This window comes from Podarcis bocagei (assembly GCF_964188305.1).
Source record: "Podarcis bocagei genome assembly, chromosome: 3".
NCBI classification, from domain to species: Eukaryota; Metazoa; Chordata; class Lepidosauria; order Squamata; family Lacertidae; genus Podarcis; species Podarcis bocagei.
This window is the reverse complement of record NC_138127.1, coordinates 50,964,783-50,978,810: the sequence shown is the minus strand read 5'-3', so window position 1 is coordinate 50,978,810 and position 14,028 is coordinate 50,964,783. Positions and strand designations below refer to the sequence as shown.

Here is a 14,028-nt window from a genome sequence, read left to right as displayed (position 1 = left end):
ATTTCATACCAGGAAAGTTAATTACATTTTGTATTTGATATAATAGATCTTGGCTATTTGCATGTAGAAGAATAATTACACGCATGTTAGAGCGACTCTGCATGTTTTATGGCAATCACGTTGGCTGCAGGTTTCGCCTCGGCAAATACACAAAAAGTGTTGATTGCAGGATTCCAAGGCTTGGTTCCAAAGGAAAGAAAGGCATTCACTTCCTTATCCATCCTTCTATCAAGAAGAACTGCCCAAGGTGAAAGGAAAAGAGCACAGTCATAGTACAGAGAAACTTGAGTGCTGATGCTTTCTGTCTAGGAGGTCAAGATTTTCTATTGGCCAAGATAAGAGTGCAGCTTTTTGTGGCTTGAATAGCATCAGACTTTTTGCTGTTTTGCCAGCCAATGCTTTTCAGTGATGCTTTTGATTTGGGCTGTTTATTTATAGCAGCTACTCAGCACCGAGTACAGCTCTTGCTGTAGGGAAGAGATTCCAGCAGTATTTAGGATATAGGATAAATTAAAAAAAACAACAACCAACTGTGCCTATCAACATTAACAATCACATCTGTGCTATTTCATCAATAGTTCAATAAAATGGAACTGTAGGGTGATTTGCTAGCTGACATAAAGGAGGGCTTGAACATTTTGTTGATTGGATTGGCAATAATCAGATAAAGACCATAGATAAAGTGAGGGGCGGTATATAATTTATGCTATACAAATATTTTCAGGTTAGAGGCTTTTAAAATTAATAGTTGCCAATATACAGAGGAGCAGTAAGGCAGCCAGATAATTTTGTCAAAACCCAGAAAAATGGTTGCCTCACATATGTCAATCTGTTATTCATATGGGAGACAGTACACAAGTTGACTATGTCACAAAAAATGGGAGGAAATGACTGGGACATCAATAAATATCTGTAAATATATATGGGGAAATATTACCAAATATACTGCATTGTTAGCATTGATAGATAATTCTGTTAAACTTTGGATAATGTGGTATCTAACACCATCTGGGGTATCTAGAAGATACAAGACAGGAAATGATAGATGTTTTAAATGTAGAGCGGATAGAGTAGATTTTATCCACTGCTGGTGGAACTATCCTGAGGCTAAGAAATATTGGCATGAAACTGTGTCTAATATAAACAATACAAGCACTCGGTACACTTAGACCCCAAAGCGTACTTAATGCCTTTCTTTAAAGATGCAGTCCCCCAAGGACAGAGAGAAATTCTTATATCATATGGTTCTAGCAGCAAGGATTTTGTATGCAAAATATTGGGAGGAGAGAACACCCCTGTTTAAGGTTTATACAGTAATACTTTTGGAACTTTAAGCACAATCACCTGGATGCTTTGGGTCCGACAAGGCAAAAGGAAAATAAATATTATTTTCTTCTCTTTCTTTTTCTCACTCCTTTGGTGTTCTTTTTTATTTCTATTTGTTTCTTTGTTGATTTTATATTTTGGATTTAAATAATAATCACTGTTATTTAAAGTTCACTTACAATCCGATACATCTTTGTAAACCAGGTACAGTGGTGCCCCGCAAGACGAAATTAATTCGTTCCGCAATTTTTGTCGTCTAGCGAATTTTTCGTCTTGCGAATCACGAAATCCCATAGGAATGCATTGAAAATCAATTAATGCGTTCCTATGGTCAAAAAAAGTCGAAACAAAGCCAAATTTGGTACAACAACAGTTTATTAACTGCTCTTTAAAGTCACACATACTGTAAAGAGCAGTTCAAAAATTGAAGGGAAAATAAATTAATTTTATAAACAAAACATGTCTTTGTTTTTAGACAAAGGAAACAAAGCCGCGAGACGTTTTCGTCTTGCGAAGCAAGCCCATAGGGAAATTTCGTCTTGCGAGGCAGATCGAAAACGGAAAAACCTTTCGTCTAGCGAGTTTTTTGTCTTGCGAGGCATTCGTCTTGCGAGGTACCACTGTAATGATTGTTTGGATGTCAGTCTGTTTCCTATTCCACTTTTTCTATTTTTACCTCTACTAATAACAACAGCAATCAGTGCTTTTTTCTTTCTTTCTAAAAAAAATGTTTAGGGGTACTCTCATTTTCATACCCATATTGAAATACTGCCCCTCAATGAGGCCAAACTTAGATTCACAAAATGTTTAGGGGAATGCGTACCCCTGTGTCCCCCCAGAAGAAAGCACTAATAACAATAGTAATAAGAAAATAAAAATTTAAAACCCCTAACAAGCCTTTCTGTCAGCTGTACATAAGCAACAACCCTATATTTTATACAAAATGATTATTGTTTTATTATTTATTTTTATTAAGCAGTCTTGAGGGACAGTACACGTTCCACTCCCCCCCTCTCTTTGTGTGTGTGTAAACCTTGTTTTGTGTATTATCAACATTCAAGCCTAACAAAGTCAAAACCTCATTGTCACAAGTAGCTCCCAATGCAGGAGCTGTTCAGCTGCAAACAAACCCGTATTTGATGCAGTAAAAATGCCTTGGAAACAAAAATATTTCAATATTATTAGGCAGATATAGAAATACCTCCCTCTAGTGACTAAAGATGGTAATTTGTGACCTCTTTCAATAGGCAACCTTAAGCCTTTGCTGTAGATTTTACCTTTCAGGCGAAGAAAATTATGCACAAGCGCTTAAATTTAAGCTACTGTATTAGGCCCCCTGTGAGAATAAAGAATTTCAGGCTAAAATTCTTCAGCTTAACTTGGTTAACTAAACTTGGTGCAAAACTTCACAAGAGCCCTCGTGCCTCCTTTCCAAAGCTCAGCACCTCATTTACTCAGCTTTGGGAAGGCAGTTTGAGGGCTGGGGAGGCATCAAAAGTTGCCTTGGACTGTGTGTGGAGCTGGCAGTATCTTTGTCACCATATTGCAGATGGTGGGCTGAGACCTCCAAGGAGTGCTATTTTTCTAGAAAAAGAAGTGCTGGAGCTCACCATGAACACCTCCCTTGTTCTCTTAGAATGGCAATTGCGCCCACCTGAGAGGTGCCAGAACTGAGTTCCGGCGTGTTCTGGCTGGAAAAAAAGCCCTGCTCCAGAGGAGAGTGGTTTGTCAAACGCTTACTGGTGAGTTCATGGTTGAGGTGAGGTGTGGATTTCCCAGCTCCCTGCTTTTGCAATCATATTACAGTGGTACCTTGGGTTACAGACACTTCAGGTTACAGACTCTACTAACACAGAAATAGTACTTTGGGTTAAGAACTTTGCTTCAGGGTGAGAACAGAAATCGCGTGGCAGCAGCAGGAGGCCCCATTAGCTAAAGTGGTGCTTCAGGTTAAGAACAGTTTCAAGTTAAGAACGGACCTCCGGAATGAATTAAGTACTTAACCCGAGGTACCACTGTATATGAAATTTGGATCTTACCAGCGTAGCATGAGGGCAGACGAAGATGATGTCAGTCCTGCACACTGCAGTTGGGCCCAGTACCGGGTTCAGGAGCTGTGAAATGGTGCCATCAACTTGTCTCTCCTCTGATAGCACTTATGAGAGCCTTGTAGCACACTTAGGTGGATGAACAGTTTAATACTGAATTTCTGCTAGAAATTATTCTCTTCTACCACAGCATCTTTCTCAGATGTAACAGGGATAAATTATACCTTTAGAGAGCATCAATTATAGCCAATTACTCACATCTAGAACATAATGAAGATTACTGTATTTTAATCAAGATGTGATTTTTTTTTTAAAGTGACAAAGCTTTTGAGGCGCAAGTTACAGCAACAGCCAAGGTGACATTTTTCCACCTTCACCGCATTAAGCAGTTGGTCCCTTACCTTTCCCTCCCCGCCCTGGCCACAGTGATCCATGCGATGGTCATCTCCAGGCTTGACTACTGTAATTCGCTCTACGCGGGGCTGCCCTTGAAGCTGACCCAGAAACTCCAGGAATGCAGAATGCTGCAGCAAGGCTCCTCACAGGGTCTCTGCCATGGGAGCATATTCACTCAGTGCTTTTCAAACTGCACTGGTTCCCGGTGGAGTACAGGGTCAGATTTAAGGTGCTGCTTTTGACCTTTAAAGCCCTTCACAGCCTAGGACCCTCGTACCTACGGGACCGCCTCTCCCGGTATACCCCACGGAGAGCCTCAAGGTCCATAAATAGCAACACCCTAGTGGTCCCGGGCCCTAAGGAAGTTAGATTAGCTTCAACCAGAGCCAGGGCCTTTTCAGCTCTGGCTCCGGCCTGGTGGAACGCTTTGCCTCATGAGACCAGGGCCCTGCAGGATCGGATTTCTTTCCGCAGGGCCTGTAAGGCAGAGTTGTGCCGCCTGGCCTTTGGCTTGGAGCCAATTTGATTCCCTCCCTCTCTTTCTTTTTTCTTTTCCTTCTCCTCCTGCGATGAGGCTACATTTTAATATTTTAATGTTTCAATATTTTAATGTTGTATTTTAATTTTGTTTTTAAGTTGTAATCATTCAACTTGTTTTTATTATTGCTTGTAAGCCGCTCTGAGCCCGGCCTTGCCTGGGGAGGGCGGGGTATAAATAATAATAATAATAATAATAATAATAATAATAATAATAATAGTTGTTGTTGTTATTTTATTAAAGCTTTTATAATTCAGGAAGTGATGTATGCTAGAGAGGTATACTGATAATGTACTCATTTCAGCCTACTAATTTGGATGCTTTATTATCATAGGTACACATATTTTGGGGGAGAAGGAGTTGCTGAGCAGCTGCTGTAGCATTTTCTGCATGAAACATATTTATTACTATCATAGTGGATGAAGAATGAAAGCTAGTAAGGGGGGGGGGAGTGAGGTTTATATTCAGGCCAATACGATACATTTACTTTGCAACTTTCGTGCCAGGTGGCATACCCATTTGGCTCCAAAGAACTACCTTGTGAGGTAGTGACCAGCTCAAGGTGACTTAGTGAGCTTCATGGCTGGGTTGGGGGGGGGGTCTACAGTGGGGTCTCCCGAGCCCTAATTTGACCATCTAAATAAGCAGCCCATTCAGGTTTTCAGAGTGGTGTTCACTTCTCTGGGCTTCTTGAAAAGAATGGGAATGATTTCAACTTTTTGCTCCAGCTTTGGTGTTAGTTAAGGAATATATAACTTGTTATTTTACACACACACACACACACACACACACACACACACACACACACACCATGCTCTCTCCTATTTGTAGAGGTGTGCTTTCCCCAAGGCCTTTTTTCAGACATACATGGTTCTCTTCCATCCTCCTCCAAGCTCACAAAAAGCCTGTATTGTTGGGAGACTGCCTGGTCCAAAATCACACACTAAGTTTTCTTGCCAAGCAGGGATTTGATCCCAGGTATCTGTAGGTATAACCCAACACAACAACCACTACAGCACCCTGGCTGTGATTTACATCTCTGGTTGCAGCATAACTAAGCCACCAAAAATAGGGATTTGGAATTGGCGAGTTTTGTTGCAAAGCTGGAAGGCTGCCTGGATGCTAGGTTGCACTTGCACAGAATCATGTTCCATGGGGGCACAATATCATTCATCACATGTTGTCAGTACAAGATGCCTCTGCAAATATATGGTCTACATCTTCAGTGAAACCTACCCCACACAAATACTGAAGCCTCTTGCATCTGTAGGCTGTAGCCCACAGTATCAGAGCTGACAAAGCCAATTAAGTAAGTGGTGGAACAGGACATCCAGAATCCAGAATGGATTCTAGCATGAGTGGCAGAACTTCAGAAGACTTCCAGATAGAAAAGTTGTGTCTGCCAAATCTTTTTCAAGCAGCACCAGGTGAGCCCTCCCTTCTGCAGTGGCTTTGCCAGGGAAAAGTGCCATTTGACTGGGGGGGGGGGAATGAAATCCATTTGTAGAACCACCAAGAAGTCATTGCCATAGTGGGAACCAAATCATTAAATATTTGTAACAATACTTTTGGAAAGGCTCAAGTTGTATACAGTGAATAACCTTGACAAATGTCAACATAGTATGATTGGTTCTCCAGCTTAAAAAATAAATAAATACAGAGAAAAGCCTCTGACATACAGATGAATGATATTATCTAAAATGCATTGAACTATAAAAGGGTGGTAAATGAACAAACATTGCTCTATGATACCTCTCAATCATTTGAAATAAATAGGTGGCTACAACCAATAATTCATTGTATCATTCCGGTTTAACATTGCACTAGAGCATTTTAAATGTGGCATTAAAGTGAAGGTAAAGTCAAGTACAGTGGTACCTCGAGTTACAAACACCTCAGGTTACAAACGCTTCAGGTTACAAACTCTGATAACCTGGAAGAGTTACCTCGAGTTGAGAACTTTGCCCCAGGATGAGAACGGAAATCGTGTGCCGGCGGCGCAGCAGTAGCAAGAGACCCCATTAGTGAAAGCACGCCTCTAGTTAAGAACGGACCTCCGGAACGAAATAAGTTCGCAACTAGAGGTACCACTATATTAATAAGCTAAGAGATTGTGAGTTCCTCTGTTTCTCAAATCCTCTGAGAGCTGAAGACATCGGTCACGCAGATGGTCAGTCCAGATGGAGATGTGAACTGCTTTCCATTGAGTCTAATGGATGCTTCTGATATGGAGGGATGCAAGCACACACCTGGCCCATTAGTCACACAAAGCTTGACTATAGCTGGGTCTATGCCATAGCAGAGGCCTTCTAAAGTCAGTAGGTGCGGTGGTCTGTACATGCTTCAACCGTGGGTTTTGCTCTTCTTTTTCTTAGCTCAGCATGGATAGTGGTCTGGTCTTCCTTAGTTTGATATTTTCTTTTTAGCTTCTTTTTTCTCTGATAGGCACCTCTACCCTCCATTGTTGATCTGTATTTCCTATTTTTCTTAAAAAGAATAAGCACATTTATTTAAATTAAGCCTGACACAATCTGGATTAATGTTGCATGGTTCCTTGCTTATACTTACGGTATTTGGGGAGGGAATACACACAACCCCTTTCCACAATATGAGGGGACATGAGAATTGCATTGCCTAGCCATGGCCCTTTGCATCGGCCAGATATGCCCTCCCTGCAGCCCACAGTCATAAGCTCAGCCTTAATGGGCATTATAAACTCAGCATTCCTCCACGGACTCCTGGAAGTCCCGGCCAATCAAGATTTCCCATCATTTGGAGGAGCCATACGTCTGTACATCCTTACACATGCAGAGCCCATTACCACTGAGCCTGAACCATCAGAGAAGCACGACCTAGCCAGCACAATCCCACTTTCTCCTCAATATGCAAGGGGTGTTTTCATGAACACCCTGTTGCCAACCTGTAACTATCAACTGTTCTGTTGTGTAATGATAGTGAAACTGGGTCTCTGCGTAGTTGTGCTTCTACAGCTTTGTACTTAAAAATATGGTAAGATAGGAGCCAACTTCTAGGGGCCAAGGGGGTCTATGCCCCCTCCAATAAAATATTTGTGGGGGCCAGGGGCTCCCAAAGTTTATGGGCCTTGCCATTTAAATAGTGTGTGTGCACCATGTGATGTGATTGCTTATGTGGGGTAGGGCTTACCTAGGCACTTCAATATTTTATTCAAGTTGGCACACCTGTAAGACACTGAGCTTTGTGCATCTGTGAAGGGAAGCAGTTTCCTGTGACCACAACTCTGACCATGTCAGCCTAGAGTGACCACCCCTACTCCTCAGGCTTTTGTAAGACTCATATCTGTCATGAGTAATAAGAAAAGGCAATTTCTACATTTATTAAAAATCACTTTATTTCTCATAGTCTTATTACTAGGGCTGCCATTCAATAAAAAATGTAGTTGATTAATTCTGTAAGATTTAGTCAATACTTTTGTGCATAAATTTGCATATGATAATACAATTGTGCTTGTAAAAGTCTTGCTTTTAGACAGCAGCAAAAAAGTTGCCGCATGGTAGAAAAGGCGTGCCTCCTTTCTAAACAGACACATTGCGGTTTTTATAACTGTGTGCATTAAAAATACTTTTTTTTATAAAGAAACAACCTGTGGCCTGATTAATTAGAGGCACCTTTAGTCAAGCGAAATGTTCTAAATTGATTAATTTATTAGGCTAATTCAATGAATGTTGCAGCCTTTACATATCACACATTTAACACAAATAGATAACAAGGGAGAGAAGCAACAAAAAATAAGTAAACAAAATATACAAAGGTGAATGAAACAGAATTACATAGCATACAACTGAAAGCAATTCAAAATACAAACAAAAACTAAGAAAAATGATCAATAGAGGCCCTGCAAGGCTTCCCCTTAGTTGGAAATTGTGAATGGAGCCTCACCTCCTCCCAGACATTATGGAATATATAACTGCAAAAGCTGCAAGCTCTACACAGGTGCTATTTCCCATTAAACAATAGGCCTTGCAGCATCTCTCCAACATGAAAGTGAGACCTCTCTGATTCCCATTACTCCCCCCACCCCCACCATGCAAATGTTCAGGAATAATTGGGTGGTGGTGGGCACAGGGTTCAAATCCCACCTCAAGTCAGGGCCAGGTCAAAAGGAACTACACCTGATACAAATAAGGTCAGACTTTTCAAGTGTGTGTGCATGCATGCCTGTCAAAGAGAATCACATTTTTAGTTCTTCACTTCCCATTCAGAGTCTCACAGCATCATTACTCAATGTGCTTGAAGTTGAATTACAGAGTTGGAAGGGACCATGAGGATCATCTAGTCTAGGGTTGTCACATCTTAAAGAGCAAAAAAGAGCACAGCCTGAGCCACTGCCAGCCCAAGCCAGGGAAAGAGGCAGGCAGATGCGCGGGTGTGTGGGGCTGCCGTGCATTTCTCTTCCTGGCTCGGGCTGACAGTGGCTGCAGTGTGCAGAGCACCCATGCCCATCTTTCCCTGGCTTGGGCTGCAAGCAGCCACGGCATGCAAAGCAGCCTGAGTCACCCACGCCTGAGCTGCCTGCACCCCCCAAAACTGAACCCCCCAAACCCGACACTTGCTATACATGTAAACATCCCCCCAGATGGGTGTGTAGGCCCCCCCCCAAAAGGACATGTCTGGGATTTCCTGGACGTAAGGTAACCCTAATCTATTCCAACCCCTGCAGTACAGGACTCTTTCACCCAATGTGGGGCTTGAAGGCATGACCCTGAGATTAAGAGTCTCGTGCTCTACTGACTGAGCGATCCCTATACAACCCTATACCTTGGTTGTCAAACTTTATCTGTTCTGGGAGTCCATTCGACTCCCGGAACCGTTCGAAAACCAAGGTGCGGCTTCCTGCACTCAATTGGAAGCTGCAGAAGCCGCGTTGGATGTTCAGCTTCCAAAAAACATTTGCAAACTGGAACACTTACTTCCGGGTTTGCGGCATTCGGGACCCGATTTGTTCGGGAGCCAAGCCGTTCAAGAACCAAGATACCACTGTAATGCTGCAGGAAGCAAGGGTTTCACAACCCTCTTGCTACTGCTACTAGTTAATATTTATTAAGTACCAAGATTCCATAGTGTTGGTTCAGAATGCAAACGTGATGTATTAGGAGGGGAGTGAGGGAGAACCCACATTAATCACCCCGACCTCCTTTGAAACACCACAAGCAAGCAAGCAATCAAAGGAGAAAATGATAAATACTATGGGGCCCATCCTCCATCAGTACAACTTGAGTAAAAAACAGGGGCTTGGTGTAGTTACAGGACTGCTTCACACAACTATCAAAGACCAGGAGAGTACTAGAATTCTCAATTCACAGGCAGCTGCTTAAAATCTGTGCTGATGATGTTGTTGAACCTTAGAGCTGGGCCTTGGCCCTTAGGTTAAAACACAACAGTTTTTACTGCTGATTAGAGAAGAGAGATTACAGACAAGCAATGCACCAGCCTCAATATTGTTGCCACAGGAGTTCTCTAAAGTCTTGAAAAAGATGCTTGACAAATATGCAGTGATTGTGCAAGTGGTATTGCTATTGTGTGCATGGGGGAAGACTTCATTGGCTTTCGCATGCGGCCATTCACAGAGGACAGATGGAGAAAATAGGGATGGAAAATAAAGTACTAACTTTGAGAAATACACTGGTGACAGAAAGGATGTAGCAGAGGAGCTAAAAGGTGAATTTCAGTAAAGACTTTTCAGGAAAGTGAGTGCTGAGTACTGATGGGTGATTTCCCATCAGCCAACATCAGACTGACTTGGAAAATAAGTCAAACTACTTTACAAAATTGAAATACCTTAGCTTCTTTCCCGAGCCAACCCAATTTCAGAAGTTATTTACCATCCCAGCCTGCAAAACACTCACCACCTATGATTGCCAATCCCCCAGTATTTATTTCTAAGCAACAAATTTTCCTACTTGGAGTAATAGAATGGAGTGTTTTCCTGGACAAAAAGTATTTTGTTGCGTCCTTTTCTTTCTATTCATCATCCAGCTAGGGTGCTTATGGGAGAAACATCTTCCAGCTGGACAAAACAAAGGCCAGTGAAGATGCAATGCCACAGAATGAGATTAGTCAGTGCTCGCCTACGTGGGCTAGGACACACTGCCAATAAGCAATGCCTGGTAGTGTGAGAAAGGTTCTGGGATCTAATACCTGTGTCATTAAAGGAATTTGGATTCACAGATTAGTCTGCTGCATTTCTACCAAGCAAAATTATTTATCTTGCCATCCTTCTAATTTAAATGTCAGGATTTTGCAGAGCATTTGTTCAAGCTAATCTCAGAACATACCATACTCCTTTAAAGTACTAACTGTTGCAAAGGGAAACAATACTCTCAGTTGGTAGAGAACTAAACAAGAATGAAAAATGATAGGTTATGTGTAGGATTTGGATGAAACTAGCTCCTTGAGAATTGAAAGTAAGCTGATAAAAATATATCATTGAACAATGTTCTGAGCATGATTTGTAAACGTTCCTTTAGTTATCACAGATGAGAATGAGGCATCCTTATCTTTTGTCATTTTTTTGTAACGCTAGGCATAACCTTTCACAAACTCTCTCTCTTCACTAGAAAAGGTGAAGAACAAAGACAGCCCAAAATACCAATACTGAGATTCCTAAGAATATTTTAGCGTTACTCTGCTGTGTCATGTACTTTGTAGGCTGTGTGTCTAGATTCATATATCCTTCCCCCCTCCCCCAATAGTAACTTCTACAACAAGGGGTTCTAGAGCTGTTATTGCACTTCATAAAATCCATAAATATATAGCAAAATGGCAACCAGAAGCAGGCACGTGGTCAAGTTTTGCTCAGAATGTTCTTTTTCAGGATTTTTTTTTACTTGTATCACCACCTCTTGGCCTAGCAGAATGGTTGAGGGTGGTACCAAGGTAACCCTCCTTTCCATTCCACTAGACTTCTTTGATTTAGATGTTCATTTATTCTAAAAACTGTCTGACAATACTGAAATGCATATTGGTAATTCTGTTGCAAACATTTATTGCAATTAAAGCATAAAAATATAATGCCAAAGTAATGGCATACAGTTACAATTTTAAAATCAATTTTAAAATCAATATCATTTAAAGATTATAAAAGGATTTCAAAAATAACACTTGGAAAAAAGACAGAGTTGCATTCCAAAATACTGCAAAAACTGGTGCTCTTTTCTGACCAGTAAGGAGGTTTACCCAGCTTCTATTTCAAGCAAATTTACTTTTTCTTCCCTCCTTTTCCTCCTTTTCCTCCTCCCTTTTTCTTCTTCTGCACATCTGGGGTTTTCTTTTCTTGCTCTGCTCGAAGAGCGGCTTCTTCAGCTGCTAGTGCTTCTAATCTTAAGCGCTCAGCTTCTAATAGCTTAGCTCTGTATGCTTCCCGGACGCTGAGCACCCTGCCTCGTGCTTCATCTAAGGATGCCTATCCAAAGACAAACACATCCACTCTATTCAAAATTAAACCTATAGGTATAAATCTAGTGCCTAGTAATATTTTAAGTACTTCATTTATTCCATAAATATGTGGGTCCTTTCCTTTTCTCAATTACATGGCTTAATTGTCAGTTTTGTTTAATTATATCAAATGGGAGAAACTATCATTTACCTTTTCAAGTGTATACTTATATATCTTGGGTGTATACCTAAAACAACAACCAAATACAGTGGTACCTCGGGTTACAGACGCTTCAGGTTACATACGCTTCAGGTTACAGACTCCGCTAACCCAGAAATAGTGCTTCAGGTTAAGAACTTTGCTTCAGGATGAGAACAGAAATCGTGCGGCAGCAGCAGGAGGCCCCATTAGCTAAAGTGGTGCTTCAGGTTAAGAACAGTTTCAGGTTAAGTACGGACCTACGGAACGAATTAAGTACTTAACCCGAGGTACCACTGTATTTTGAGCAGATTTCAGTGTTCTAAAACTCTGTAACACTTACTTCACAACCAAGAAAATTGCACAAAGAATTCCTTACTTATTATGTGACACCAGGCCTTTTCTACCTATGGAAAAATTCTGCATCTTGATACAAGAATGTTAAAATGCAACAAATGTTCTAAAGTATAAGACACATCAAATGTGTATGCAATTTGTTTGATTTCCAGATTATTACAAGATGTTATTTCCCAGAAGTCTGTAGTAGCATAGAAGGTACTGCAATAAAAAATCCTAAGTATTATCTCTTCAATACTGTGGGTTGCACAACTTTTATGAATATTTTAGTTACCTAGAGCTCATGTATATTTTCTCACGAAGTTTTTATTTTTCTAATGACCACATAGATGTATTATACTGAAGGTTTTTTAAAGATGTGTGTCTAGGGGCTGCTTGTTCATACATAACTCTAAGTAGCAATACTAAAGAAACTGCCTAGGGAGCAAGCCCCATTGAACTCAGCAGGACTTCTCTGAGTAAACATGCACCGGATCATGTTACTGCAATTTCTGGTCACTATAACTGCATGTTGTACTTCCTCTCCATCCTCAGCATGCCAGATTTGGATTGATGATAAGAAAGAAAGAAAAGGAAGTGAAAGAAAATCAGGAAAAATATGAACTGAGCAAAAACGTAACAGGTAAGCATAAATAAATAAATAAATAAATAAATAAATAAATAAATAAATAGACATTTATTCAAATGATTAACAGAATTATGCATACTTACCTGAAGATGGTCATACATATCAAGTACATTTTGCTTCAACCGATTCCTAGCCGTGTGTTCTTGCCCTCTGTGTTCTCCAACCATCTCTCGAAATTGTCTAAAATTATTTATTTCTTCTGCCTTACGCATCTCTTGCTCTTGAATAATAGCTTCATTTTTCAAGACAGGTTCAGGTAGTGTTTTTCTGTGGGTAAAGCAGAGATTAAATAGTTCCCTTTGATGTGCTGCTTAGTTAGAATTGATTCCAGGGTGCTCAGAACCAGATACACTCCATCTCCATAGCTTTATGAGCAGGACATGCTTAGACAATGGGATTAGGCACAAATGCGACAACATGGTGTACTGCTAAATATAAAGGCATATAAAGGTCTGTATCCGAGGAAGCCATCCTTTTCGCAAAAGGACTTTTGATTGAGTGGAATGAACTTTTCAAGTGCATGTTGTGCTCTCAACCCTCTAGAGGGGAAGTGCCGTCACACAAGTGGGAGTTCTTGTGCTAATGGGATAACTTCATGGGATACAACTAACCATAGGAGCTAGATGAGTACTTTAAAATATTTCTTAGGGTTGCCATATTTCTGGAATTTCCTGGCCATATATGGAATACTGCATTTGGCAACAGTGTCCAGGTGGAAATCGGCAAAATGTCCGGGATGTATGGCAACCCATGCTGGCGGTGTCAATTTTGCCAAACTTCCATCAAAGTCATTTTTTTGCAAAACCAAACCAAAAAGCTCAACAACTTTTCCGTCACTGTTTGAAATACGGCAACCCTACATTTCTTAACTTTTACACATTAAAAATATATATATGTTGTAACCAAACTTTAAACACTTGCTGCAATTTACCTAATATAGGGAGAGAGGTCTAAAGCGAATTCCTTCCGCTGTGTTTCAGCAACTACTCCAGCGGGGGACACCGCTAGTTCAGAAACAGGAGAAGCAGTCCCTGCCCAGAAAAAAGAAACTGGTCAAAACTTTAGTTCCAAATTATCCCAGACTATGAATACATGATAGTTATATATTGACCTGATCCAAAGA

At 40.8% G+C, this 14,028-nt stretch overlaps 1 protein-coding gene across 2 annotated transcripts in view; it reads right to left on the bottom strand.

Annotated features, from left to right (window-relative positions):
- Positions 1-4,685: 4,685 nt before the first annotated feature.
- Positions 4,686-14,028, bottom strand: part of ADGB (androglobin) — a 68,308-nt gene continuing 58,965 nt past the window's right edge. The window contains exons 33-36 of one of the 2 annotated variants that reach the window (XR_014005856.1): positions 13,837-13,936; positions 12,989-13,172; positions 5,113-6,794; positions 4,686-4,994 (exon numbers count right to left, since the gene is read on the bottom strand). Coding sequence is in view for 1 of the 2 variants with exons in the window: in XM_081186273.1 (XP_081042399.1) it covers positions 11,546-11,749; positions 12,989-13,172; positions 13,837-13,936 (488 nt within the window). In the remaining variant the exon portion in view is untranslated. Of the gene's footprint in view, positions 4,995-5,112; positions 6,795-11,312; positions 11,750-12,988; positions 13,173-13,836; positions 13,937-14,028 lie in introns of those variants that run through there. The other variant, XM_081186273.1, reaches the window with a different exon arrangement.